At 38.3% G+C, this 26,513-nt stretch overlaps 1 protein-coding gene across 2 annotated transcripts; it reads left to right on the top strand.

The window, feature by feature from the left end:
• Nucleotides 1-3,055: 3,055 nt before the first annotated feature.
• Nucleotides 3,056-23,788, top strand: USP14 (ubiquitin specific peptidase 14). Of its 2 annotated transcripts, none has more exons than XM_026699334.2 (16): nt 3,056-3,169; nt 5,183-5,328; nt 5,619-5,651; nt 8,107-8,211; nt 9,860-9,963; nt 12,672-12,730; nt 14,515-14,645; nt 14,945-15,025; nt 16,283-16,374; nt 16,754-16,868; nt 18,500-18,565; nt 19,056-19,148; nt 19,762-19,890; nt 21,362-21,422; nt 22,607-22,714; nt 23,096-23,788. In XM_026699334.2, the coding sequence occupies exons 1-16, from the start codon at nt 3,154-3,156 to the stop codon at nt 23,245-23,247; spliced, it is 1,491 nt and encodes a 496-aa protein (XP_026555119.1). In that variant the 5' UTR covers nt 3,056-3,153; the 3' UTR covers nt 23,248-23,788. The 2 variants fall into 2 exon arrangements, with proteins under 2 accessions (XP_026555119.1, XP_087787273.1); XM_087931147.1 differs by having other exon boundaries at nt 3,056-3,464.
• Nucleotides 23,789-26,513: the final 2,725 nt, after the last annotated feature.

Below are 26,513 nucleotides of genomic sequence, written 5' to 3'. Positions count from 1 at the left end.
TTGCCAAGAAAGTTGTTTTAGTACTCTATGGCTGTTTCTGAAGTGTGCTTTCAATAATTAGTAGGGGAGAAAACCTATCCAATATCACATCTTTGTAACACATTTTATCTTGTTAAAAATCATAGTGGACATCAAAATCAAAAAACAAATTTATTGAACGTTTTAATTGTTTTTTAAATTTTGCAGTGGATGTGGGGGAAGGAGAGGGAATCCAAGATGGGAGACAGTTGGAGCAAACGTTTTTAAGAACATTCTTTTTTAAAAACAAGACAAGCAAAACTTTGCATTCAACAACCTTTAAAAGAATTTGCTTCTGCAATAAGCACCAGCAATGTAACATATTTATGTATTTCTTTCCTGTATATTTTATCATATTTATTATTTTCTTCACATTAAGGAGAAACCTGTTTGGGGAAGAGTGAAAGAAGAATGCAAGTGTGAGTGGAAACACTCTCTAAGCCATTAGCCTGACCATACACACATACACACTCCAACCTATCCTCATAGGCTTGTTGGGAAAATAGGAGGGAGGGATATTGCATATGCTTGATACTTTGAGTTACTTATAAAATAATAAGTTGCTTATTACTTATAAAAATAATAAAGGCAGGATAAAAATAGATATTTATATTTTTCCTTTTGGGGATTCCCTACTGCTGTCCCTATTACAACACTATGTAGTAGTGTTGATTTGTGATCATATCAAATTGAGCACAATCCTCAACATATTACCATAGTTGGGATCAGAATTTTCATTGCTTAGCAAGACGGTGGTGAAATGAATTGTGCTCGATTTTATAACACTTTCTTTTTGCCAGTTAAGTGAATCATGATCATTTAGCAAATCCAGCTCCCCATTGATTTAGTAAGAAGTCACAAATGATTCTGTTTTGTTGGGATGCTCCAACTGTCATAGATGTAATGCAAGTGCTCCTATTTTGATCACATGACTGTGAGGATGCGGTAACAGTCCTCACTTTTTTCAATGCTTTTGTAGGTTCAATTGCTAAACTAACAGTTGTAAATCAAGGATTATCCATGTCGTAGAAAATACATTCAGATCTTCTCTAATCGAGACATTTCAACTTTGCCTATACTTGTTTGAATTAAGTGTTACCAGAGTGGTATCTTTTAATGCATTTAATTTTGCAAGCATTTTACTTCAACAAAGTTCTCATTGCAATGAGATATTCAAAAGAAATTTGTAAATCACTGGAAATACAGTTTCATAATTAGCATTTTCTAAATTAGTCTAATGTAAACTGCCAAAGTCTATTGAGACGCCAGATAGCCAAAATGCTATTTTGCATTACAGGCCAGATTTTGTAATATAACAAAAGCCACACACATTACTGTCATAAAAACATCAGATTTACAAAGGGGTAACTCAGTATATTGCTATTATATTCTGTTGCCTAGTTCATGCTGTGTTGTGGTTACTATAAGATAAAATAAAAACTTGCTTAATTGTAGTTTATGCCAATTAGTGAAATCTCTGAATTGGCTGGATACAGAGAAAAACATTACACAGGATCTTTGTTTTCATGTGTTTGGTAACTCCAAGGAAGAACAGTTTAATGTTAATCTAAATTAATTTAGAATCTGTATGGGTCTATAGATTAATAACAGTGCAGTTATTTTTTTGAATTTAATGGTTCCCGAAAGAGTTGCACTTCAACACTTATCAACCCCCAACTAGATTGTGAACGCGCAGATTTATTTATTTGATTTGTCAATTGCTTACAAGGTAATTGGTATAAATATAAACATAGTTATGAATACATGAAATGAATACATATAAGAAAAATAAAAAGAAACAATAGGAGAGGAACGGTAGGCACGTTGGTGTGCTTACGCACGCCCCCTACAGACCTCTTAGGAAAGGGGTGAGGTCAATAGTAGAAAGTCTAAGGTTAAAGTTTTTGGGGTTTGGTGAAAAAACCACAGTCAGGTAGAATATTCCAGAAATTGACCACTCTGTTGCTGAAGTCATATTTCCTGCAATCAAGTTTGGTGCGGTTAACTTTGAGTTTGTATCTATTGTGTGCTCTTGTATTGTTATAGTTGAAGCTGAAGTATGTATGATTTTATATATTATACTTAGATTGGACCGAAGGCGGCGTAGTTCTAGATTTTCTAGGTTTAGAATTTTGACTGGTGGCATAAGGTATTCTGCTATGAGTAGGAGTGGAGAACTCTTGTGAAATATTTCTGGACTTTCTCAACCGTGTTAATATCAGTTACGTAATGTGGGTTCCAGACATGAGCTGTATTCAAGTATTGGTCTAGCAAATGTTTTATATCCTCTACTTATTAGTGTGATATTTCCAGAGAAAAAGCTAGGTAGGATTAGGTTAATAATTCTTAATGCCTTTTTGGCTATGTAGTTACAGTGGGCTCTAGCACTTAGATCATTAGAGATAAGTACTCCAAGGTCCTTGACAGAGTTTGGATCATTAACAACCTCTTGACTATTCAGCTTGCATTTTATTTTCTGATATATTTTTTTTGCCTATATGTAAGACAGAGCATTTATTTGTTGAGATTTGAGGTTGCCATTTGTTTGACCATTCTGATACATAATCGAGGTCTTTTTGAAGGGTAGCAGTATTTTCTGTGGTGTTCAATAGCTTTACATCATCAGTGAAGAGAACGCAGTTGCTACATCTTTAATTTCCCCGCCCATTTCACTAGATTAGTCTTTCCAAGCCTGGCAACTTTAAGATGAAGTCCACAAGTCTTAAAGTTGCCAAGTTTGGGCACCCCTGCTCTCATCCCTTGTTTTAGTGACACCAGTAGCTGGAAGCAGTCAAAAGAAAGGCTGACAGAGTACAGGGAGGAAGAAGAAGGAGAAAAAAAAAACGGGCGGGAGAAACCTCCGTCTCAAGCGCAACGAAACCCAGGCAGCCTTAGGCCCCATTTCCTTCCTAGTTGTAGGACCTCCAGCGAGCAGAGCCGAGGAGGAGGAGACGGCGGCGGTGCCTTTTCCGGAGCTGCGTGCGCAGCCATCCGCGCTTGCAGCGTCATCCTGAGGGGCCGGTTTGAATAAGACCCCGAGGGCGGGAGGGAGGGAGGAGGAGGAAGAAGCTGCCGCGCTGCTAGAGCTCCGTCTTGGGCTAAGCTCGTTCCCCTTGCTTGCTTACCCCGCCAGCCATGCCGCTTTTCACAGGTGAGTCTGGCCAGCCGCCTCTCGCGAATGCGGGACTCGTCCCCCGCCTCCCGAGGGCCTAGTTCGGCCTCCAAAGCTGCACAGGGTCTTTGCGCTCTCCTGCCCTTCGCTGAGGCAGGAATTGGCGGCGGTAGGGAGGGAACGGCCCCAGAGCAGGGCTTTGGCGAAGGAAGGCCGGGGTAGACGGCGTGCTTTCGTGCCGCCCCTGTCAGGGAAGGATTGCCTCGATGGTGAAAGGTGGGAAACCTCGGCGGGAAGGAAAGGGCGAGGAGAAAACGAGGCTGCCCGAGGCGTGGTGGGTTGTGTGTTTGTGTGTGTTTAAACAACCGTGGTTGGTTGTGTGTGCAATCTCAACCTCGCACAGGCCTTGATTTTGCTAGGTGATTTTGAAAGAGGGGTAGTAGTCGGTCATATTAGAGCCCGGATTTTCTTTGGAGCAAACCTGCAAAAGGTGGAACTTGACCAGAGTAATTTTATTCCCCCCCCCGCCCCCATTCAATTATGGGTGCATTTGAAGATTATTAGCAAGGGTCATATATTTAACAAAATAGGGAAATGGATCTGAATGGTGAGAAAACCTAAGTACTTTCATGATTCAGCTGTTTCAGGGACTTCAGCTCTTGTCATTCTCATTTAATAATATATTTGTGCTTTTGTCTTGTAAAAAGTAAAGATGAAGTTCTATCATAAAAATAGTGATGATGCTGTCGTTGGGACCTAATGCATTTGTTATTCTCAAACTACAGGTAGTCCTCGATTTATAACCATTTGTTTAGCGACCATTTGAAGTTCCAGCAGCACTGAAAAAGATGACTTATGACCATTATTCACACTTAGGACCATTGCAGCTTCCCCATGGTCATGTGATCAAAATTCAGGTGCTTGATAGCTGATTCATATTTATGATGATTGCTGTGTCCCAAGTTATTGGTACATTGAGACCATATGCACCAAAGACAAATTCCTTGTGTGTCCAATCACATTTGGCCAATAAAGAATTCTATTCTATTCTGTTCTAATGTGATCACCTTTTGAGGCCTTTTGACAAAAATCAATGGTGAAGCCAGATTCACTTAACAAACGTATTATTAACAACTCTAGAGATTCACTTAACTGGCAAGAAAGCTCATAAAATGGGGTGAACTCACTTAACAGCTGTCTTGTTTAGCAACAAATGCTGGGTTCAATTGTGGTTATAAGTTGAGGACTATCTGTACTTGTAAATTCCAAGCCTCTAACTTTTGTTTTACCAAGTAGTATGTTATCAGGCATAATAAACAACATAGTCTCCCAGACAAGAAATAGTGTAAAGTGAGGGAAGGCTTGTTTAGAGAATTAATTTTGTGTGTGCCCTGCAATGAATTCTACCACCTATAGGAAAGGGAAGCAAACCATCATATTTAAAAGCTGGTTTTCAAAAGATCAAATAGATCCTGGAACAAAATAGTGTTCACGTAGAGCAGGGCTGTCAAACTCGTGGCCTGCGGGCTGGATCCAGTTTAGAAAAAGTCATGTGTCACATGACGACACCATGATGATGCGAGTTTGACACCCCTGTTGATTTCTCACAGAACTGTCAGATGAGAAGCATAAAAGAAAGAAAAGGGATTGTATTTCACTCCATGTTATTTCAACTCCTATATAACCAAATGTTACTCATGTAGAAATAATGTAGGAATAGCATATGATGCATGCTTCCTTAGAAATTGGTGTTATCAGTTTTAACAATATGTTATATGAATGTAAATTTGGTATTTCAGTAAAGACTCCTCTTATTACAAGTTGCAGAATATTCATGTCTGTTGGTAGTACAGCCAGCCAGTCAGCACAGCCGAAACTGAAGTATAATTTTTTTAGGAAAGGCATTCTTAATATAAGTTTGTATGACTTTATTGTTTATAATTTATATTTCTAACCATTGCTACCAAATCAGTAGTTATGCATAAAATTGTGTCTAATTTTTAGTATTTTATTAGCAGTGTTGGTGTTGTACTTCAAATCCTTGTTTTTCAGTTAATGTAAAATGGGGCAAAGAAAAATTCGATGGAGTGGAGCTGAATACAGATGAACCTCCAATGGTATTCAAAGCACAGCTTTTTGCTTTGACTGGAGTTCAGCCTGACAGACAGAAAGTGATGGTGAAAGGTGGAACTTTAAAGGTAGAGTTGGATAATATTTTATCACACAGTTGCTGTTGTATGTTTTACACATTTAATGTATTGAGGCAATAATGAACACATCAGCATAAATTTATATTCTGATAGAATTTATAAATTAAATATAATATCAAATTATTTTTGTAGATTTTCTGAGGAATTTTTGGCCTTTGCCATGAGATCTAACTACCTTTGGTGATTTCCTCTTTAGCTGTTGATGTATTTGTTGAATCTGTTGAGTCATCTTACTTTTATTGGGAAAAGTTTACATTTATTTTCTTTCTTTCAAATAGGATGATGATTGGGGTAATATCAAAATAAAAAGTGTAAGTATTACATGGTTACATTAGATACTTATAACGGTTTGGATGTTTTCTATGCATAACAGAGCAGGGTTTACCTATTCTCTGCTGCCTCAGTTGGGAATGATTCAAAGCGTGATGTGATTGGGAATGGGGAACAGGAGGAGGAGGATTCAGTTGACTGTGTCTTACTTTTTAAATTCTAAGTCTGCAGTTATAAAGAGTTAAATTCTGCTTTTAATACTGTAATATATTTACATGTATTTAGCATCTTTTTGGAGACAATCAAAATTAAAAATGAGAATCAAATGTGATTGCTGATACTGTTTGATTTTTGTAGTAGGGAAAAAAGTAGAGTAACTTTTCAGCAAGTTAAGAGTAACTACTTTGATTCCTTAAGGAACAGAAGGGTATATATCAGGGGTGTCCAACCTTTCACCTTCCCTGGGTCACATTAGAAGATGAAAATTTGGTTTGGGCCGCACATAAAATAAAATAAGAGTAACATACTAGATCATCCCAAAAAACCATAGAAAACATAGTTAACATATTAAATTTATTTGGAAATGAAATTAGTGAGATGTTTTTATTATTAATTATTAATTATTTATTAAAAATTATTTTTTATAACGTTTTTTTTATCACAGTTTTTTTATCACAGTTTATTTTCCGGCCAAATTTTGCGGGGGGTGGGAAGTGGGGGGGGAGAAAGCTCGCCCGCTTCACGCCTACCTCTCCTCCTGCAAATGGTCCGGCTGGATGAGGCAGGACTGGAAGGCAGAAGCAGCAGCAGCAGCGGCGGGGGCAGAAGCCTTCCCCCACCACCGCTGCTGCTTCTGCCCCCGCCGCTGCCCCGCCGCCGCTTCTGCCCCGCGTCGCCGCCGCCCCCCGCCACTTCTGCCCCCACCACTTCTGCCCCGTCGCCGCCTTCTGCCCCGCCACCGCTGCTGCTTCTGCCCCCGCCGCCGCTTCTGCCCTGCCACTGCTGCTACTTCTGCCCCCGCCGCCACCCCCCGCCGCTTCTTCCCACGCCACTGCTGCTGCTTCTGCCCCCGCCACCACTTCTGCCCTCGCCACCGCTTCTTTCCCGCCACCGCTTCTGCCCCGCCACCGCTTCTGCCCCCACCGCCGCTTTTTCCCCCACCCCTGCCGCAGGGGCAGCGCGGCAGGGGCAGATGCAGCAGCGGTGGCGGGGCGGCGGGCAAAGCAGTGGTGGCGGGAAGCGGCAGAGCAGCGGGCGGGGGCAAGCGGCGGCGGGGAAGAAGCGGCGGGGAGGCGGCGGCGGGGCAGAAGTAGTGGTGGCGGGGAGGAAGCGGCGGCGGGGCAGAGCGGCGGCGGGGCAGAAGCCTTCCCCACCACCGCTGCTGCTTCTGCCCCCGCCGCTGCCCCCGCCGCCGCTTCTGCCCCGCTGTCGCCGCCACTTCTGCCCCTGCTGCCCCCGCCGCCACTTCTGCCCCCGCCACTTCTGCCCCCATCGCCGCCGCTTCTGCCCCCACCACCGCTGCTGCTTCTGCCCCCGCCGCCGCTTCTGCCCTGCCACTGCTGCTACTTCTGCCCCCGCCGCCACCTCCGCCGCTTCTTCCCACGCCACTGCTGCTGCTTCTGCCCCGCCACCACTTCTGCCCTCGCCACCGCTTCTTTCCCCGCCACCGCTTCTGCCCCCGCCACCGCTTCTGCCCCCACCGCCGCTGCTTTTTCCCCCACCCCTGCCGCAGGGGCAGCGGCGGCGGGGGCAGATGCAGCAGCGGTGGCGGGGGAAAAAGCGGCGGCGGCGGGGGCAGAAGCAGCAGTGGTGGCGGGGGAGGAAGCGGGGGCAGAAGCAGCAGCGGTGGTGGGGGCAGAAGCGGTGGCGGCGACGGGGGAATAAGCGGCGGGGGAGGAAGCGGCGGCGGGGGCAGAAGTAGTGGTGGTGGGGGAGGAAGCGGCGGCGGAGGCAGAAGCGGCGGCAGCGGCGGGGGCAGAAGCGGCGGCGGTGGCGGGGGCAGAAGCGGCAGCGGCGGTGGGGGCAGAAGCGGCGGCAGGGGCAGAAGCGGAGGCGGCGGGGGCAGAAGCGGCGGCAGTGCCGGCGGCGGCAACAGCAGGAGGTGGCGCTCTGATGGCGCCCGCCTTTTCTCTTGTTGCTTGGCCTGGCACTCACCTCGCCCCGCCTCGCGCCTGCCTCTCCTCCTCCTCCTCGCTGGCTCTGGCACGAAGGTTGGGTTGGGCACTGGGCCGCATTACGAGGCGACCTGAGCCGCCTGCGGCCCATGGGCCGCGGGTTGGACAAGCCTAGTATATATTAATACTTTGCATTGTTTTTCAAATGGTAATAAAATAAACATAATTTAAATTTGTATGTGCCACAATACTCTTTAACATCAAAAAAGAATCAAAACTGATTTTGAGTTTTATTTTAAAACTAACTTCTTGAAGACTAATGTATGTGTTATATTTAATTTTTAGAGCAAATGCTGATAAACTTGTTGTACCTTTTCAATAGGGGATGACCTTATTAATGATGGGCTCTGCTGATGCCCTTCCAGAAGAACCAGTAGCCCGGCCTGTCTTTGTTGAAGATATGACAGAAGAACAATTAGCCTCAGCAGTAAGCCTTTCTTCCCAGTTTTGAATGCTGAGAAATGTATGGCCTCAAATTTAATGAGAAGTAATATGTATAATAGAGATCCGCTTTTGGTGTAGTTGTTCAAGCATCAGGCCAGAAACTGAGACCCTGAATTCTAGTCTCACCTGAGCTTAAAGTCAGACCCTGAATTCTAGTCTCACCTGAGCTTAAAGTCAGCTGGGTGACTGGGTCAGTCACTTTCTCTCAGTTCTAAGAAGCAGCAGTGGCAAATCACTTCTCAGAAACTTTGCCTAGAAAACGACAGGAAGTCTATGAGAATAAGACATGATTGGGGAAAAAAGTCTGTATTATAAACATAGTTTTCAAAACAGAAATTGAGGCTCTAAATTGAAAAACATTGTTTTTCTCAAACAGTGCCTATCTTTGCTTTTTGGGGGTGAACTGAATTTTAAATCATTGCCATTTGGTGAATGTAAGTAACCCCTTGTATGGTAACTCTTTTGATTTGTACTAAATGGCTTATCTTAGGCAAATAAGCAAATAACTTTTCAAAGGAAATATGATTTTGCTCAAGTAAAAAAATGATAAAAGTAATTCTTATGGCACTTTTGGAAAAAAAGCATTCTCCTTCTCTATATATAGCCCCTACTTAGCGAGCAGCTGCAGCTAGAAAACCCTTCCCAATCTCCAGTTGATGTGCTACTTGTACATTTCCCTGGATAGGAAGGCCCTACAGCCACTCATATCCTGGTAATTTCACAGCTTATTACTGTAGCTCTCTCCAAAAGCTCCAAATGTCTCAAATGCACCAATGAGGGTAGTAATGACCATGTCTCTTAAGTCCCCTGCATTGTAAGCTGCGTCAGTTGCCAGTTTCCTTTCAGGTGAGATTCAAGGTGCTAGGTGCTTTAAAACCCTACGTAGCATTGAGCCTGGTTACTTGTAGGACTAATTAACTTCCGTAGCATCTGCCTGGTTGAATCTATCTAATGAGTTTCACACACTATGGGTTTCTTTGATTAAATGTTGCTATTTGTTAGGATTTCAAAGTGCCCTTTCTCTGTGCTTTTTTGGGGTTGGCTCTTACTCTTTAGCAGGGTCAAGCTTTTTGCCCAGGTTTTTGGCTAGGGTAGTTAAAAGTTATATATGTATTTTTCATTGTTTTGTTAACTTTTTGCTCCTTTATTTTTATTGTTTTTTATTATGTGGTTTTCTTTTTCTTTTTGTGAACTGCCCAGTCACTGGGTGGTGTATAGACACATATCCAAATTGCCCAGTAATTCTGATTGTTTTGAAATATAACAATTTAAAATTGCTAAACAAAAGAATAGCAAGCTAAACAAACATTAAAAATTCTGAAAGAACAAAGTATTCTTTCCCTTTTTCAAAAAGGAATTGATATATGTGGACAGTGAACAGGCAGCTTAATTTTGGAAAACATGATCTTTCAGATATTTCTGGATAGTATGTTGGAGTCAACTGGCCTCCAAAATAAATAAATAATAGTCCAAATGAGATACAACTAAGGACAGATATCATTGTAACCAAATGCGGTATTTTTGGAACTAGTGCAAATACCATGTTCAGTAAAGAGAGGTCATGCTCAAAAAACATTTCTAAAAATACAGTGTTTAATATAAAACAAACATTTTTAATATTTCTGTGACAGATGGAATTGCCATGTGGCTTAACAAATCTTGGGAATACTTGTTATATGAATGCAACAGTTCAGTGTATTCGCTCTGTGCCAGAATTGAAAGAAGCTCTTAAGAGGTAGGTATCACAACTCCAAATAAAATGCTGTTAATTTTATTCATTTTTTTTAATATGAAGCAGTATAGATTGTAGCTAGTAGTATTTTTAATAGGAAAGAGAAGCTAGAATAAGTTTAAGTAGTAAACTTCATTTTTAATTTTAGAGTTCAAATGAAAAACAAATATATAATTCAAATGTGGTAGAACTATAATAGGAATCCAATGTGTTTTGAATTCTATTCTGGAAGTGGAATTGAGAGTTTTTTTAGAAAGAGCTATTTAGAAAAATGTTTCTGGTTCCTATACTGTTTATTTCATGAAGTTTTAGCATCTTATTTTGATTAGTGATCAAAGTTGATCAGTTTCATGAAGTATTAATACCAGCTTATATTTTAAATGTGCCATTGCTGCAGATTCTAGTACATTGGAAAATGACGATAACTAAAGCATTGACAAAATTAATCCAGCATATCCTTAAAATCATTTTTTCATGCTTAATGTTTCTATTTATTAAGTCTAGATGCTTCCCATCTCATTTTATAAAGTGTATCTGGCACAATTATGATAGAATCTTTGAAATATAGGAATATCAAGGATTATATATGTAAAAGGGAGGTTTAAAGTTGATCTTACTTTAAAATATTTTAAATGGATGAAGTGTTTGGTTAAGCAACCTTTTATGGAATAAATTATCCTCGAAGTTCGTGGTTTGTATCCAAAAATGCTTCTAAAGAAGCAGAGCATGTTTTTGCTTGCACGGTTGGCCTACCCAGTTCCTACATTTTCTGTCCTTATTTTGCTTTCCCATACACATTTAGGTTGTTTCAGAGGGCAGCTTTTTAGGAGTTACGGTGGGCTGCAACAGAAAAGGGGGGAGGGAAGGAAACCCTCTTTTTTGAGTGGAATGTAGATGCAAGCTACCGGCTCTTTGTTTCAGGTATATTTACAAATTATCCTGAAATATTTTTATTTATTTATTTGTATCCCATCTTTATTATTTTTACAAGTAAATCAAGGCAGCAATCATATCTAGCACACTTTCATCTTCCTATTTTGTCCACAACAACCCTGTGAGGTGGGTTGGGCTGAGAGAGTGACCTCTCTCAAGGTCACCCAGCCAGCTTTACTGGCTAAGGAAGGACTAGAACTCACAGTCTCCTGCTTTCTAGCCTGGTACCCTAACCACTAGATCAAACTGACGAAAGATAATGTATATAATAAAATATACATAATAGAAGCAGTTGAATATGTCAACCAACAGTAAAAATGGTTCTAAGCTAAATTTTATGAAACTATCAGTAAAATTAAGATTTCATCATCTGGAGAAGTTACTGGCTATTTGGCTGCTAGAGTTACTAGAGAAGGCAGTGTAATAAGATACAGGTTTGGGGAAATGAGTAAGGAATTTTCCCCTTCTTTCAAAATAGTAGAGCTTTTTATTTAAAATACTAGTATTGGGACAATCTAATTAAATAGCTGATCAGGATTATATTGAAATACATTTTTTCAAAATGGTTAAATATGGAATGCCTACAAGATATAAAGATAGTTTCATTTGGATATATTTAATTAGAAATGAGGTTTAATTATGAAGGGAGGACACGACAGTCAGTAGTTACTAGTATAGATGGCCATATACAGTATTTCCTTTAGTAAAGACAAAAGGTTTATTTCAGTTGCAGGGAATATGAATGAGATAGTGCTATTGCAGGCATCTCCACCTCATGAGCTTACTATGACATACTATTGGCTACTGTAGGAATAGAATAAAATTGTAGTCAGCGGTGGTTTTGGTCTGATCCATACAACTAGTCTGGTGTGTTTATTTGATCCGTACAAAGTAGTGAGAAGCAAACCAGGATTATTAGGTGAAACCATATTTCAGCTCACATATTCCTTCTTTTAGAGGTAGTCCTTGACTTATGATCACAATTTAGTCCAACGTTTTGAGACAGTGGTTAAGTGAGTTTTGCCCCATTTTACCATCTTTCTTGCCACAGTTGTTAAGTGATATCACTGCAGTTATTAAATTAGTAACATGGTCGTAAAGTGAATCTGGCTTCCCTATTGACTACTTGTCAGAAGGTCACAAAGATGATCACGTGATCCTGGGATACTGCAACTGCCAGTTGCCAAGTGTCCAAATTTGGATCATATGACCATGGGAATGCTGCAACAGTCATGTGTAAAAATGGTTATAACTCACCTTTTTCAGAACCATTGTAACTTTGAACGGTCACTAAATGAAAAATGGTAAGTCAAAGACTACCTTTACTTTGTGTGATAATAAATGAATGGTTGAACTATGAAAATAACGCTAACTGAACGGTTGAATGTGTCATTCTCATTCCTTATATGACGGCATGATCTACAGTTGGTGCAAAAAATTAGACACACCTGGTCAATTGTATCTTTCAGTGAAACCTTAAAACAACTAAAGCTACATGTTTCAAAGTTAATATATCTTCCTCCAAATTTGAATGTGCACTTTTATTTATGTGCAGCTAAAGTGCGTATTCAGTTATGATGGTAACCAGCCTATCCAAGGCTTCCAAACTGAAAGAATTCCAAATTTTCTTGGTTCTGTAGTCAAACTTAACAACTTCCTTGGTTGTGGTCAAAATCTCACAGATGAATGTCAACTTCCAGATAAAAGCCATTTTAATATTATTTCTCTATTGTGTTAATTCCAAGGCCAAACTAACTATATGTTTTAAACATTTTTAGGTATGCTGGTGCCCTAAGAGCTTCAGGGGAAATGGCCTCTGCTCAGTATATTACTGCAGGTTTGTATTTCAAGAGTAAAGCAGAGTTTTCTGATATTTAGCTACTCCCGATAAAATGGCCAGTATGTTGCTCAGAAGATATTTTGTTTTTTTTCCTAGCACAATTTAAAGTATGTTATAGATTTTGAGTTTTAGTTACCACCTTTTGAATTGTAGCCAAATATTGATCACTGTTAAAAAAAATTTCCTTTTGAAATTTGCAGCTTTTTAAAATCCAGAAATACTTGGAACACTGGAAAATGAGTGCTGCTTGTTTACTTTATTGCCCTTGACCAGGATATTATGATTTATGCCATTTCATTTAAGAAAAAACAAACAGGAACAGTCAACTATTGAATATGCTGTTATCAGATTTTGGGACGGTATGTTCATTGGCTACTCTGTAGAATTGCTTATGTTTCTCTTATTTGGCACTGCTCTAGCTAGATCTCTGATTAGTTGGTTTGTTAGGTTAATCTTGCCCAATCTGTTTGTTCATTCTTTAGTGTAATGTTAACAAAAATGTGAAGAGAAACATCTCTGTCAAGTTGTTGAAATCTTGCTACATTACTAGCAACATTCAGCACAGCCTTAAAGAATCAGAAGTCAGTTGCCTGTACAGAACTTATTATTAGACGATGGGCTGAATAATTGCTAACGGGAATATACATACATTTGTTTGATATATATCATGTTGTGGCCTTATGCTAGATTGGATAAGAACTAAGTCAGATAAGTGATTATAATTAACTTTATTAGTTTTACAGTACATGTAGTCCTCGACTTACAACCGGTCACTAAGCAACTGGTCGAAGTTACTGCAAACCTTGAAACAGACATGTCCTAAATTCAAAATTCTGACATCTCCTTCCCCTCTCTCCCCAGAAATCATGTGACCATATTTTGGTCATTTGGCAGTCTAGCAATATATTTGCTTAATGACTGCCGTGTTCACTTGACCTCTGCAAAAAAGATTGCCAAATTGGGCAGGGTCATGTGATGACCTGCTTTATAGCCATCACAATGTACAGCCACAATTGCAGGCTCAAAGATAGTTGTAAAGTGCCAACTCCCTGTACATGGTTATTGGCCTATTAATTGCATTTCGTTCCATTAGAGTTTCACTTTGAAACTAGATTGACATGAATCACTTTTGTATTGTACAATTGAAGCTGCACCTATTATATGCAGTTGTGGCCTAATATTAAATGACTTACATAAAATAAATGTTTAAGATAAGCAGCAACCGTTCAGATTTGCAATGATATTGAATAAGAAGGATTTGGAGACTTGGAGTTCTAGTCATTGCAACATCTCTGCTGTCATATGATTCTGACTTTTGATGTTCCCTGTCAGTTTTCCATGAGCAATGTCATTGGTAAAGCCAGCAGAAATTTGGAAGTTGCAAAAACTGGAGGTCCTTTCTTAATGGCTTAATAGTCCTCACTTAACAACAACAACCAGTACTGCCACAATTAAAATTGCTAACCGACATGGTCACGTGACATACTTTTATGACTGCATTGCTTAACAGCAACAGTTTTTGTTCCAATAGCTGCACTAATCTGTATAAAATGTCTCCATGCAACAATATAATTGTTTCACTTGCTTTGTATAATCAATTGTACAGTATCTTTTAAATAGACTGATAGTGCATTTGTATATTTAAATAGCCTTTTTCTACAAAGTATAATTAATTGTCTTGGGCATTAGATAAAGAGTTTGCATTTGAGGAACATGCTGCATTTATTATACTACCTTGCATTTCTATGAAATTTATTGTTTTTTATTTTTTTATTTTTAAGCTTTAAGAGATTTATTTGATTCTATGGACAAAACTTCCTCCAGTATCCCTCCGATTATTCTTCTCCAGTTTTTACATATGGCTTTTCCTCAGTTTGCAGAGAAAGGAGATCAAGGCCAATATCTTCAACAGGTAGATACTTTTTAATTTTTTTGGTAGTCTGCATATTTTATGTAAAATGTATCTTTTATTTTACCATTTCCATAATGATAATTAATGGCTATATTTTTATGATTCCTTATCAGCTGCTAGTCCCAGCTGCTGAAGGAAACATTTTAGAATAAATGTAACATAAGAAAGTGTTTCTCATTTGTGTATATATGCACCTGTGTGCATACAAATGTTTGTATTTTTAGATGATGTGTATATGATACATGCTCAACATATATTTTTGTTGGATTCCCGTGATCTAATTTTATCTTATTCCTTAGGATGCTAATGAATGCTGGGTACAAATGATGCGAGTACTGCAGCAAAAGTTAGAAGGTATAGAAGATGATGCAGTAATGGAAGTAAGTCTTTATGGAAATAACTAAGACTAATACTGGGTTGTAGCTGAGTTTTTATAGTCAATAATCTTAGCAATATTTAACAGCAATAAAAGTACGATTTGATTGCAAGCAAGTTGTTGAAAGTGCCTAAATCAAGAGTTAATCTTTTTTTTCCATGGGTCTTTTTGAGAATCTGTGAAACCTGTGGATCTCTTCTCTGAAAAAAATATAAATTCATAAAAGAAAATTGCATCCAGTCTTAACAAGCCTCGACTTAACCACAACAACTTCTTAGAGTCAAAAGTTAATATGCAGTGAGTTGAAATAGATATAGATAATATCAGAGTATTCAGGGTATGGGAAAACAACATTGTGAAAAATTCCAAAGGGATCTCTTTGAATTGGGTTAAATTTAAGGACGATTCCGGTTCAGTATAAATAAAAAATTCCATACTGGAGCAAATAAGTTCCATACAACAAAAGATTTGAATATTTGGGACTCCTTAGCTTAGAAAAAAGATGACCAAGTAAGGAGGTGAGCAAGATGTGTGAAAACATGCTTGCCATGAAAAGAATGGATAGGGAACAGTTTTTCTTCTCAAAATGCTAGGACTGGGGGGGTCATCCATGTGGCAAGAAGATTAAGAACAAGCAAAAAAATCGTTATTAATAAAGCAAAATCTGCAGAATTGGTTACCGCGATTTAGACATGGTTGCTTGCTTAAAGGAAAGGTCTGTCAGGTGGAATTAGTTTTGAAGATTCAGTATTAGAGCCAGGTTAGCACTTGTATGCTTATCAATACCAGCTGCACGGAAACAACGGGAAGAAACATATGGCCATCTCCAGTTTGTTAGAACTGAGACCATCTGGTTGGCCATTGTGAGAAACAAAATGCCAGATTAGTTGAGCCTTGGCCTGGTCTAACAAGCTGTTCTTTCATTATGTTCTAATGAGTTGCATAGGTGCTGCATAGGTGCTCTGAAGCAACTTTGGAAATACAAAATACTTGTTTTATATTGTGCAAGCTACCAATTTCAACTAAAGCTGCTAGGAATCCAAGCTACTTTTTTCTAACCAATTTTGGATTTAGAATGCTTGACATAGAATTGAACAAGATCTATGTCCCCAGGTTTTGTTCAAAGTAACCCATTCATATTTTTTTTCTCTTTGACCACCTCTAAGTGGCTATCTTTTTTTTTTAAGTACAACAGACAGCTTTGTAAGAGTAAATTATAAGCCGTTTGTATTGTTGCTTACATATTTGTTTGCTTTTACAGACTGACACTTCAGTTTCGGAAACAGCAGCAACGGCACCTCCTAAAAAGAAAAGCTTAATTGACCAGTTTTTCAGTATTGAGTTTGAAACTATGTATCCTAAACGTTCTGAAATAACAAACCATGCTGATGGTAATGCAATTAGTATATGTAGGATTTGTTTTATACATTTTACTTACTAAAGAGATAATCCTCACTAAGAGTGTATTCTGTAACCAGTAGCTAAGTGCTTTTATAAATTATATTTAAAGTTGTTTTTAAAGAAAGGTTTATGCCAGCTTATTTTAAAAAATCCAATAGTTATCTAAAGAACTGCTTAGTGTCATTAAATAATACATGCTGATATAAGAGCTGTTGTTTTGTTGCAGCAAATTAAGCTTTCTTAAAGCAAGGTAACTTTTTGCAAATCATTAAGTTCAATGCTTAGTGGTAGTTCAGTATTTTTCATATTTGGTCCTTAATATTTTGTAAAGCATGAAATGCACAGAAGCAGAAGAGGAAGAAGTCACAAAAGGAAGAGAGAATCAACTCCAGCTTAGTTGTTTTATCAATCAGGAAGTTAAATATCTTTTCACTGGTCTTAAATTGGTGAGTTACTACAGCTTCTTTGTTCAAGCAGCTTTTGCAGCATTTTATTTAAAGGGGGTTATTTTGGTCCACAAAGAGTTTTGAAGAAGAAACAGATTGTTGGGCTTTTTTTGATATTTTATTTTCTAAGACATTATGTAACAGCGAACATTCATTTAACATATTTCATTTTTTCTGAAAACATGAAGTGTTAAAATAAGAATTTAAAATTGAAATGTGGAATAGTTGGGTGGGATTCAATTTTTTAACAACCAGTTCTGTGGGCGTGGCCATGTGACAGGGGGCATGGCTTCCTTTTATGCAGCAACCCCCCTCATTTTTTTTGCCTCCTGGGCCTTAGGGAAGCCTCCTAGGAAGGGCGTTTTTGCTCCCAGAAGGATTCCCTGGGGCCCAGGAAGGCAAAAAATTGGAGTGCGGGGAGGGGGCACACAGCACCACCCTGGGCTCCATTTTTGGGCTTGCTGGACCTCAGGGGTGTTTATCACAGGAAGGCTCCTGTGGGGGTGTTTTTGCCCCCAGGAAGCTTCCCTGGGGCCCCGGAAGGCAAAAAACAGCGTGGGGGGGGGACCCCCTGCCCTTTTTTGCCTCCTGGGCCTCAGATGCGTCCTGGATGAAGCAGTAAGACAGCGAGGGGTATCCCGGCATAGCTGATCATCGGAACAGCTGATCATTGGAAGGGGGGAAAAAATCTTAAGGAGTGACTGCGCAGGAGAAAACACAGTCAGCGATGTTGAGCATACACGCAATGTCTGGCATGTGCGATAAGGACTGACTGGGCGAGGAGGGGAGGGGTAGGCGGAGAGGGGAAGGGCCAGCCAGGGGCACGATTTGCCAGTTTTCCGAACTGCGCGGAATCAAAACCGTTTTCTATAGAACCGGTCTGAACTGGTAGAATCCCACCCCTGGAAATAGTGTTCTAAATATACTTTCCAACTTCCAGTTGTATGTTTCATATATTTTAGAGAAGCAATTAATATACAGTTTGTTCCAAGACCAAAATGTGCTTTCAATTCCTTGAATCAAGGTTGTCTTTTCCTGCAGTTACATTGCTGCTGTGAAAGCAGCTACATAACCCGGGGCGGGGGGCAGCTACATAATCCTGGGGTGGATGGGGAATACCGCTTGTAAGGACTTATACACAGCTGCCTTTAAATCCAAATTGTTATCCCATGCCATATTTATTTTATAGGGAAAAGGAAACCTCGCTTCCCCAAATGTTGCCACACTGCTACACTCATTGTCCAGGATAATGTGGCCATATTGACTGGAGCTACTTGAATTTTGAATCCAACATCCAAATTGCCCATCCTACCTATATTACTTCTCCCTCCATGTATTTCCTCATGGAAATACATGTGATAGTTGGCAGCTAAAAGTAATCAAAATGTCCACAAGATGAATGCAAGTTGCATGAGCATAAAAAGCTTTTTGGCTCTATGCTATTGAGAATTCCTTCCCTCATTTCTTGAAAAAACCTTTCTGATTTCAGTAAATCTTGGGCATGATTTGTTCTTATTACATTTATCATTTAAAATGCTGCACAGAATTATAAAAAGGACATATGAAATGTCATACTTAATTTTGCACACCTTCTAATCTTTGTTATCTTTTTCAACATATTTCTCTTGTAGCGTCTTCAAGAAGAAATAACTAAATTATCACCAACATTGCAAAGGAATGCCCTTTATTTAAAAACGGTGAGCATACCTTTGTAATATCCCTTTAAGGTAATGGAACTCTACTTATGATCTGCCATTTTAAGGGTTGGCTATATACAAGTGAAGCAAGATTTAAAAGTCCCTGAAATAAAAATAGATGGACTTTTGTTATGACATAGAGATTGTCATATGACTTCCCTATTCTAAACTTCTTCATTGTAATCAGTTGGCTACCTAGAATCACTTCATGATTGTGGTGGAACACAAATTGATAAATATGTTTGTTTTCATATATCTATAAAAACAAGTGATGTTTTGTAAATAAAATATATCTTCATAATGCATATATTCAGGGAAGAGAAAGAGAGTAGTATAACACAAACAGAAGTAACTTGCATTATTTATACTATTTGGTTTGAAAACCTATTTGTTTTGTCTTTACGGTAAATCTTTTTGATGCATTTATGGCTCTCTTTAAATTGGTGTAGCTTTTCATGCCCACTGATTCTAGTGAATGCTTTTCTTCTAGTCCAAGATAAGTCGCTTGCCTGCATACCTTACTATTCAAATGGTTCGGTTTTTTTACAAAGAGAAAGAATCTGTGAATGCCAAAGTTCTCAAAGTAAGTACGTTTGATATTAAGTTTTTTCACCTGATCTATGTGGTTTAATTCTCTATTTTATACATTTAACAATCAAGGTTTGATATTCAGCTGCAGTGTAATTTAAATTAAATACGCTGATTTACTATCTTTATACTGTGAATGGAAGTCCAGGCAGAATCAGTCCAGATTGCATTATATCAGCTTCATAGTGCTTTTGCTAAAGCATTCTAAAGGTTGTGTACAATAAAGTGCATAGGACCCTGGAAAATATTACATAATCTGGATTTTTTTTCTTTTCTTTCCTATTTATGGCTATGGAAAAGTAAGCACAGAGCTCATGTTTTACAGTTTAGGAGTCTATATAAATGGGAGTTTTAAAATATCTGAGAGATCGTGCTAATGGTACTATTCTGAACTAGATGAATTCATGGTCATATATGAAATGGAGCAGTTTTCTATATTCCTGAGACATTTAAAATATTAAATACTGAGCCTTAGATGTATATACTTTGTTTAAAATTTTAGATTATTGACAGTATTATTTTAAATGGAATGCAATTAAGATCTAAGATAGCTGATTTGCTTTGTATGATGATTTACATGACTATGAAACTCTTTTAATTTGCTACAGGATGTTAAATTTCCACTTATGTTGGATGTATATGAACTCTGTACTCCAGGCCTTCAAGAAAAGATGGTCCCATATCGATCAAAATTCAAGGACCTGGAAGACAAAAAAGTAAACCAGCAACCAAATAATGTAGGTAACCATTAAGTTTGATTAATCTTTAAGTTTCATTTAACAATACATGCATTTTTCTTACAGGTAGATCAGGTCTTAAATCAGGCCCAGTATTATGAAAGTTAAGCTTATAACCAAACATCAGTTAGACTGCTAATGATCATGTTTCTAATAATAAAATTTGTAGTAAAAAGACTGACATGGAATGTGAAGAGTTATTGTTGAGGTTTATTTAGATTCCATGGTCTCTAATAAATTGCAGCTGCAGTTTCATAAGTAAATTTTCTAAAGTTCACTGGATAGAATTATTATTTTTAAGTTAACCTTAATTGTTAAGAGCAGAACAATTAGGTATATGTACTTTAGTAATGTCTTTGATGTTATTTTTTTATCTTGGAGTTTTGGAACTCCATTTGGGTTGCAGCCTTTTTCAGCAGGGCAAAACATGTCCTTTGTATTTTGGGCTTTTGTGAAGAAATTCCATAGGAATGGCGAAAGCTATTCTTGACAGGCAAGCTGTGCAACCAGCATCACCCTCAGAGTTGAGGTGGGAATCCCTTCAATAGAGATTACATTTGGGAGGCTGATGATCTGTTATTGACTAAAGGATCCGGTTCCTCCACTCTGGCCTGTTATCCATTGTATTGGCAGAGGACATTTTCCTACTTGAAGGGATGCTTTACTGTCCAAGATAGCATGTTACTAATCCTCAGCTGCATTTCTTCGTACTCTGGATTCTGAAAAGGCCAGTCGTGTGCTTTTTAAAAAGGATAGATGATAGGTAATATCAACTGGAGAACAATAAAATACCACATAATGGCAAAACCTGGATTTCAAGCGTACCTTGGGTGTTGGCGAGCTATTTAGCATCTCTCATTTTCCATAGGCTGAAGGAGGACTTCTTTCCAGCATAGCATGTGTTATTGTTTCTACTGGGCAGACATTCCAAAATCCCCTTAAGTTTTCTTTCTGTGCAGCAAAACTTAAACCTTGTCCATGTACCTCTGTATTGCAATTTCTATAGAAACATGAATAATTCTCCTATTTTGCTTCTTCTGCAGCATTGTCCAGGGCAAATACATATTTCACATAAAGCTGCTACTTTCTGATATATTAACGGTTGTGCTATTAACCGTCAAATACTGTATCCCTAATTTTTATGTTCTCGTGGTTTTTATTGGATCAGTATTGTAGAAATAAAGTATGTATGAAAAACCTGTGCCACACAGAAAGATAACTTGATTTCCCTTGCTTGTGATCCCCTTATTCTTGGTGCTCCACATTTTCCGATTCATATATCATAGCATTTAAACAAGCAGGCAGCCTCCACCACTATCTGAGCCATAAACTTTTAGCTTTCCATTTTACAAATCATTTCTGAATAATAATAATAACATATAAAAATTGTCCTGGAATTTTACTTATTTTAATGCCATATTTTATAGTTACCAAATTAATTCAAACCAACATCTTCTGTTTTATTTTGAAGTCTAGTAAAGGTGATGGCTCACAGAAGGAGATTAAGTATGAACCATTTTCCTTTTCTGAGGGTAAGTAGAAAGACATTTAAGAATTCAGATATTTTTACTCTGTCTTATCTTAAACATTGAAAGCAGTTTATTATTTGGGAGTACCAATTAGTGAATATCTGATACTATGATTGAAATCAATATGAAGATAAATTATATGCTATAGTACTTGGTTACAGCTAAATATAAAGGGCAAGCTAATGGCTATACAACACAGAAATTAGCAAATTAAGTATAATTTTCATGTTAAGTAAACCAGAAGAGCTAGTAGTTGAAGAAGAAAAAATGAATTGTCTACAACACACACTAAAAGGATTGTAGCAGCCACTATGTAGGGCAGACAGGCAGAAAACTAACAGAGTGCTTCCATGAACACTAACTAGTAGTCAGAAGACACTATGAAAACTTGCTTAATTTCACAACCCATAGGCAGACTCTATGTTAATTGAGAAAGCATGAGCATCCTTGATCAAGTTAGATCCAAAAAAATACTTGAGAATTCCTGGAAGCTTGACACTCAGACAAAGCAGCCCTAAGTAGACACTCAGAGATAAACCACATTTACACAACATTTAAAAGAGATCATTAAAAAAAGCCAAAACTAACACCCAGATAAGCAGGGATTAGCATCTGACAAACAAATAAGCAGAAGAGAATACTCTAATTAAAGGACTACCAAGCAAAATAGCCCCACCAAAACTGTATATAAGCATGAACAAATCCCACGCTCAGAATGCTGATGCTGTTACCTAGTCAGGTAATGAAACATCTGCAAGAAAACAACCAAATTCAAGAAAACACCAAGGACCCTACAGTTCATTCCTGAGCTACTGTGTTTCAGGCACCAGGTCTTATTTTTGAGGGTGGGAGGTGTCTTCCACTGACACCTTGTGGCGGCATTGCCAGCCCTGCCCAGCAGGAGCCCGCTGCCAGCCCATTTCTGTGGCTGCTTGTCGCCGCTTGCACACGTCACTCCCTGGCCTCCTTTTTGGTGTCAGAGGCCTTCAGGAAAGCTCCGGATCAAGCATACAAAGTTGAGAATGCGTTTTATTGATGGTTAGAAATCATTGTTCCATATGTATTTTTGGGGATTAATCTGTTTCCCATGTTCCGATTCTGAAAGTGAGAGCTTCAAAATAAATGGATAACAATATGTAAAGTGTTTATTATTATATCACATTGTACCATCTTCTTTGCCTTCTCAGATATTGGTTCCAATAATTGTGGTTATTACGAGCTACAGGCAGTGCTAACCCATCAAGGAAGATCTAGCTCTTCTGGACACTATGTATCTTGGGTTAAACGAAAACAAGGTATTGAAGCAATTAAAAAAAATAGCCAAAGGATAGGATAATTTAGTTGGCTGCCTTCCTTTTTTGAAAAATAAATGGAAAAATTAATTCTGCACTATTATTTTATGTTGCCTTTTTTATATATAAATCAAGGTGGCAACATATCTAAGACTTCCTCCTTTGATTTCCCCGCAACCTTTTGAGTGGGTTGGGTTGCAAAAGAATGACATGCCCAAGGTCACCCAACAGACTTTCATGCCCAAGCCACTTTGTGGCTTTCATGCCCACAGAACTCAAGTCTCCTGCTTTCTAGGCCAGCACCTTCATTACTACACCATGCTAGCTCTCACGTTAATGTCATTTAAAGTGTTACTGACTATGGGTTTTTTTTTTCTCCCACAGATGAATGGATTAAATTTGATGATGACAAAGTCAGCATTGTTACCCCCGAAGATATTTTGAGGTTATCGGGTGGTGGAGACTGGCATATAGCTTATGTTCTACTTTATGGGCCACGCAGAATCGAAGTAGTGGAAGATGAATCTGAACAGTAGACTTCCTGTATACATCTGTAAGGTGTGAAATAAATGTCTTAATTCCAGACTCATATAAACTGAAAAATTGGATCACTAAAATACTGTCATTTGGTGCAAAAAGACAGCAAAACATGTTTAAAACTAAGGCCAATAGCAAGCAGCCACTTACTAGGGATAGGTTGATAACATTTGAAAGTAATTTTAATACTGTATTGCAAAAGTTGATATTTAAAACAATGTTATCTATTAATGAAATTAAGTGAGCCTCCTGCTCGTCTAATTTTTTAGGAAGATATTTATTGCACACCTATTCGTACCTTTGTTAACTCCTGCATGGTTTCTACCAGTTCAGTAGCTGTCCATCCTTTTTATTGTGTCAGAAAGATAAAACTCAACTGTTGCCTCAACATGTAACTCAGTGCTGCTGCTCCTAGCCTGTGGAAATATGGCTACAATCACGTATTTGTCCAGCCTGATGTGCCAACTCAGTCTGCTCTGTTGCTGGCATTTTTGACTCCAAATAAAAAGTGATCAGTAATGATGGTGCTTCTTACATAAATATGTTTGGCATTTGTGTTTTATCTAAAACTTGTGTCTCTCCTTCCATTCTGGAACCATACTTTCAAATGCATGGTGATCTGGTAAGCAGTCAAATAGTTGGTAGTTACAGGAATTACCAACTGAATATTGGACATTAATTTTTTTCTCATTTAGTACCCCATTTTAGTTTGTCAGTAATGGTAAAGGATTATCTAGAGGAAGATACAGTAAAAACACAATATTTTAAAAAGTGTTACATTGAAAATGCCTATTGTTGAACATGAAGGAATAGAACTTCAAGATTTCAGTTAAATTAAGGATATCTTTGCTTAATGCTATGAACGGGATCTAATATTAAATAAACCAAGTAAATGCAAATTTTAGTAAGTTTGAAAAGATAATCCTGTTAAAACTTCTGTTTCTGTACGGCAAATTAAATTAAATAGTTATGTTTTTCTTAAAGCAGATGTAGTCCGTTGAGCTGTTCTAGGTAAAAAGTTTGGAAAACATACTTTTAAATCCAGAGTTTCAATCTTGCTCTGTTCCTATTGGAAATTTTCACCAATATGTAATCTGATTCTTTCAATTTTGTTTCACTGTTGTTTTGCTCAGAGCAAAGAGAGTAAAAGAAATAGAAAGCATTTGCAAATGAGCTGAAACCTCTACAAATACATCTTTTTATAAGTAATGTTATCAGCATATCTGCTTTAAACACCCCTTTTGGAAACTACAACTGAACACAAATAAATTAGAAGTTGGGTATGTTAGCTAAACTGTTTCCATCCAGATATATTATAAAGAATGAATCTGCAATTTCCAGCTGCATCTTTAAAGCAATAGTCTTCTCTTTGCAGAACTTCCATAAGCACTTACTTTATAAATTGAACCAATGAAGGAAAGTCACTGAAGTAATAGTCACTAAAGATGGCTACAAACAAAAAGGGCTGTGGCCAGAAACTGAAGATATTGATTTATATATTAAATCTCAAAAAAAAGAAAAGAGGAAAAAAAAACTACCCAGTCTAAGAATGCTGATTTTTTTTCTTAAGAGGTGAATCCTAATTCTGGTGACCAGAATAGTTGACACAAAAGGAAAACATTCATGAATGTTTTTTTGATCCTTATCACTCTTGGACTGATATTACCAACAGAGATAATAGGACCTCAAATATTGGAAATAATGCAAGAGAGAAAATAGCTATTGCTTACATACATATGGGCACTAGCACACTTGTGGTACAACCAAATACAAGAACTGTAACAAAGTTTGCCTTATTAAGGCAAGTTTCAACTCCTCCCAGTCATATGGCTTGGGATTTCTTATTGACAAATGAAGCAAATGTTTTAAGACAAGGGGTATCAAACTCAAGGCCCACGGGCCAGACATGGTCAGCAGAGCTGCTCTGGAAACAGCCAAGGATCAGCCTGCAGTGCTTCTGCCAGCAAAAAAACAGCATGTGGCCCTCCCGAGCTCTGTTTGCTGGCAGCGGGTTTCAGGAAGAAAGGTTGCAGAGGGTTCCAGTCAAAAGAACTCAATGAAATCGAATTTGACACCCCTGTTTTAAGGGGTTCAGGATTTCTATTTGAAAACTAGAAGCCTTGGAAGAACAACAGATGGTGATGAAGGTAATGGCATAAGTAAATACCATTTTAGGCAAGAGGCCTCGGGGGAATTAGATATTTTCACAACATTTTTAAACCCCTTTAGAGAAACCACATTACATAATTTGATAGACAGGAATTTCTTACCTGAAGAAATAGAGATTATAAATATTTTTAATGAATGGAACAAAACTAATAGCTTAACTGTCTTGGTTAAGAAGAATTGATTAACAGTTACTATCTAACTTCACCCTTCTAGCCTCAAAAGCCTTAAAAAGGAGAGAACTATTCAGGAATACAAAAGAAGTGGAGAACAAAGGCAAGCCTCGTGATATGGGAAAAGGCAGCCAAAACAGGTTCATGAACAGCAAATGAAAGTCTCAAATGAAAGTGATTAATATGCCCCAAACATCTGAGAGATAGCATACAGTATCATAACACATTCTTGCCATCAAGATCTAGGACTCAAAACCACAAGCATTTAATTTTTTAAGGCCCAATTATAATGTCATGCAGCAGGTATCAAAATAACGGTTCTAAAAGATAGTGTAGTATGGGTGCCATCAACAGATAGACTTAGTATCTTAAAACCAAAGCACTGAAAGGACTTTTTGCAGTGCATTCTTTATACTGAATTTCTTTGTGGCAGCATTATCTACTTCAGTAGTTAACCAGAGTAGTGGACACAAGTTATCCTTGTTCCACAAGTGGAACAAATTGATGAACTGAATAAGTTTATAAAAGAAGCAACAGAATTCTGTGAATTGAGTAGGACGTAATTGGTCCTCCTTCAGCATCAAGATGCATACACTGGGGTGAAAAGTTGACTGCTTATTGTTACAGCTCATTTCACATAAACACAAGGCCAAACCAGGATACCTAGAAATATTTTCCTCCAACAAAATGTTTTTTGAACAGATTTATCTGAATACTTGATGTAAATGATAAGGTTCACCATTCCTGAATTTCATGGAGTTCTATCAAACAGCACAATTTGCCTAATGGGAAGAATATTGGTGTCCTCTCCAATATGCCACTTTTTTTTCAAACTACAGAACATTAGGATCAGAATCCCAATGTTAACCAATTTACCAATTTTGCTTTTTCATTTCAAATCAGCATTGTGCCTGATTTTTTTTTTT

Source organism: Pseudonaja textilis, chromosome 3, assembly GCF_049901715.1.
Source record: "Pseudonaja textilis isolate UNSWEBS1 chromosome 3, rPseTex1.2, whole genome shotgun sequence".
Classification (NCBI taxonomy): domain Eukaryota; kingdom Metazoa; phylum Chordata; class Lepidosauria; order Squamata; family Elapidae; genus Pseudonaja; species Pseudonaja textilis.
This window is presented reverse-complemented; position numbering and strand designations above follow the sequence as displayed.

What these genes read in the sequence shown, in the direction of transcription:
- USP14 (XM_026699334.2), top strand. An exon ending in GTAATATCAAAATAAAAAGT is followed by an intron (nt 5,652 to 8,106) that starts GTAAGTATTACA and finishes CCTTTTCAATAG; the next exon opens with GGGATGACCTTATTAATGAT. An exon ending in TAAACCAGCAACCAAATAAT is followed by an intron (nt 19,891 to 21,361) that starts GTAGGTAACCAT and finishes TTTATTTTGAAG; the next exon opens with TCTAGTAAAGGTGATGGCTC.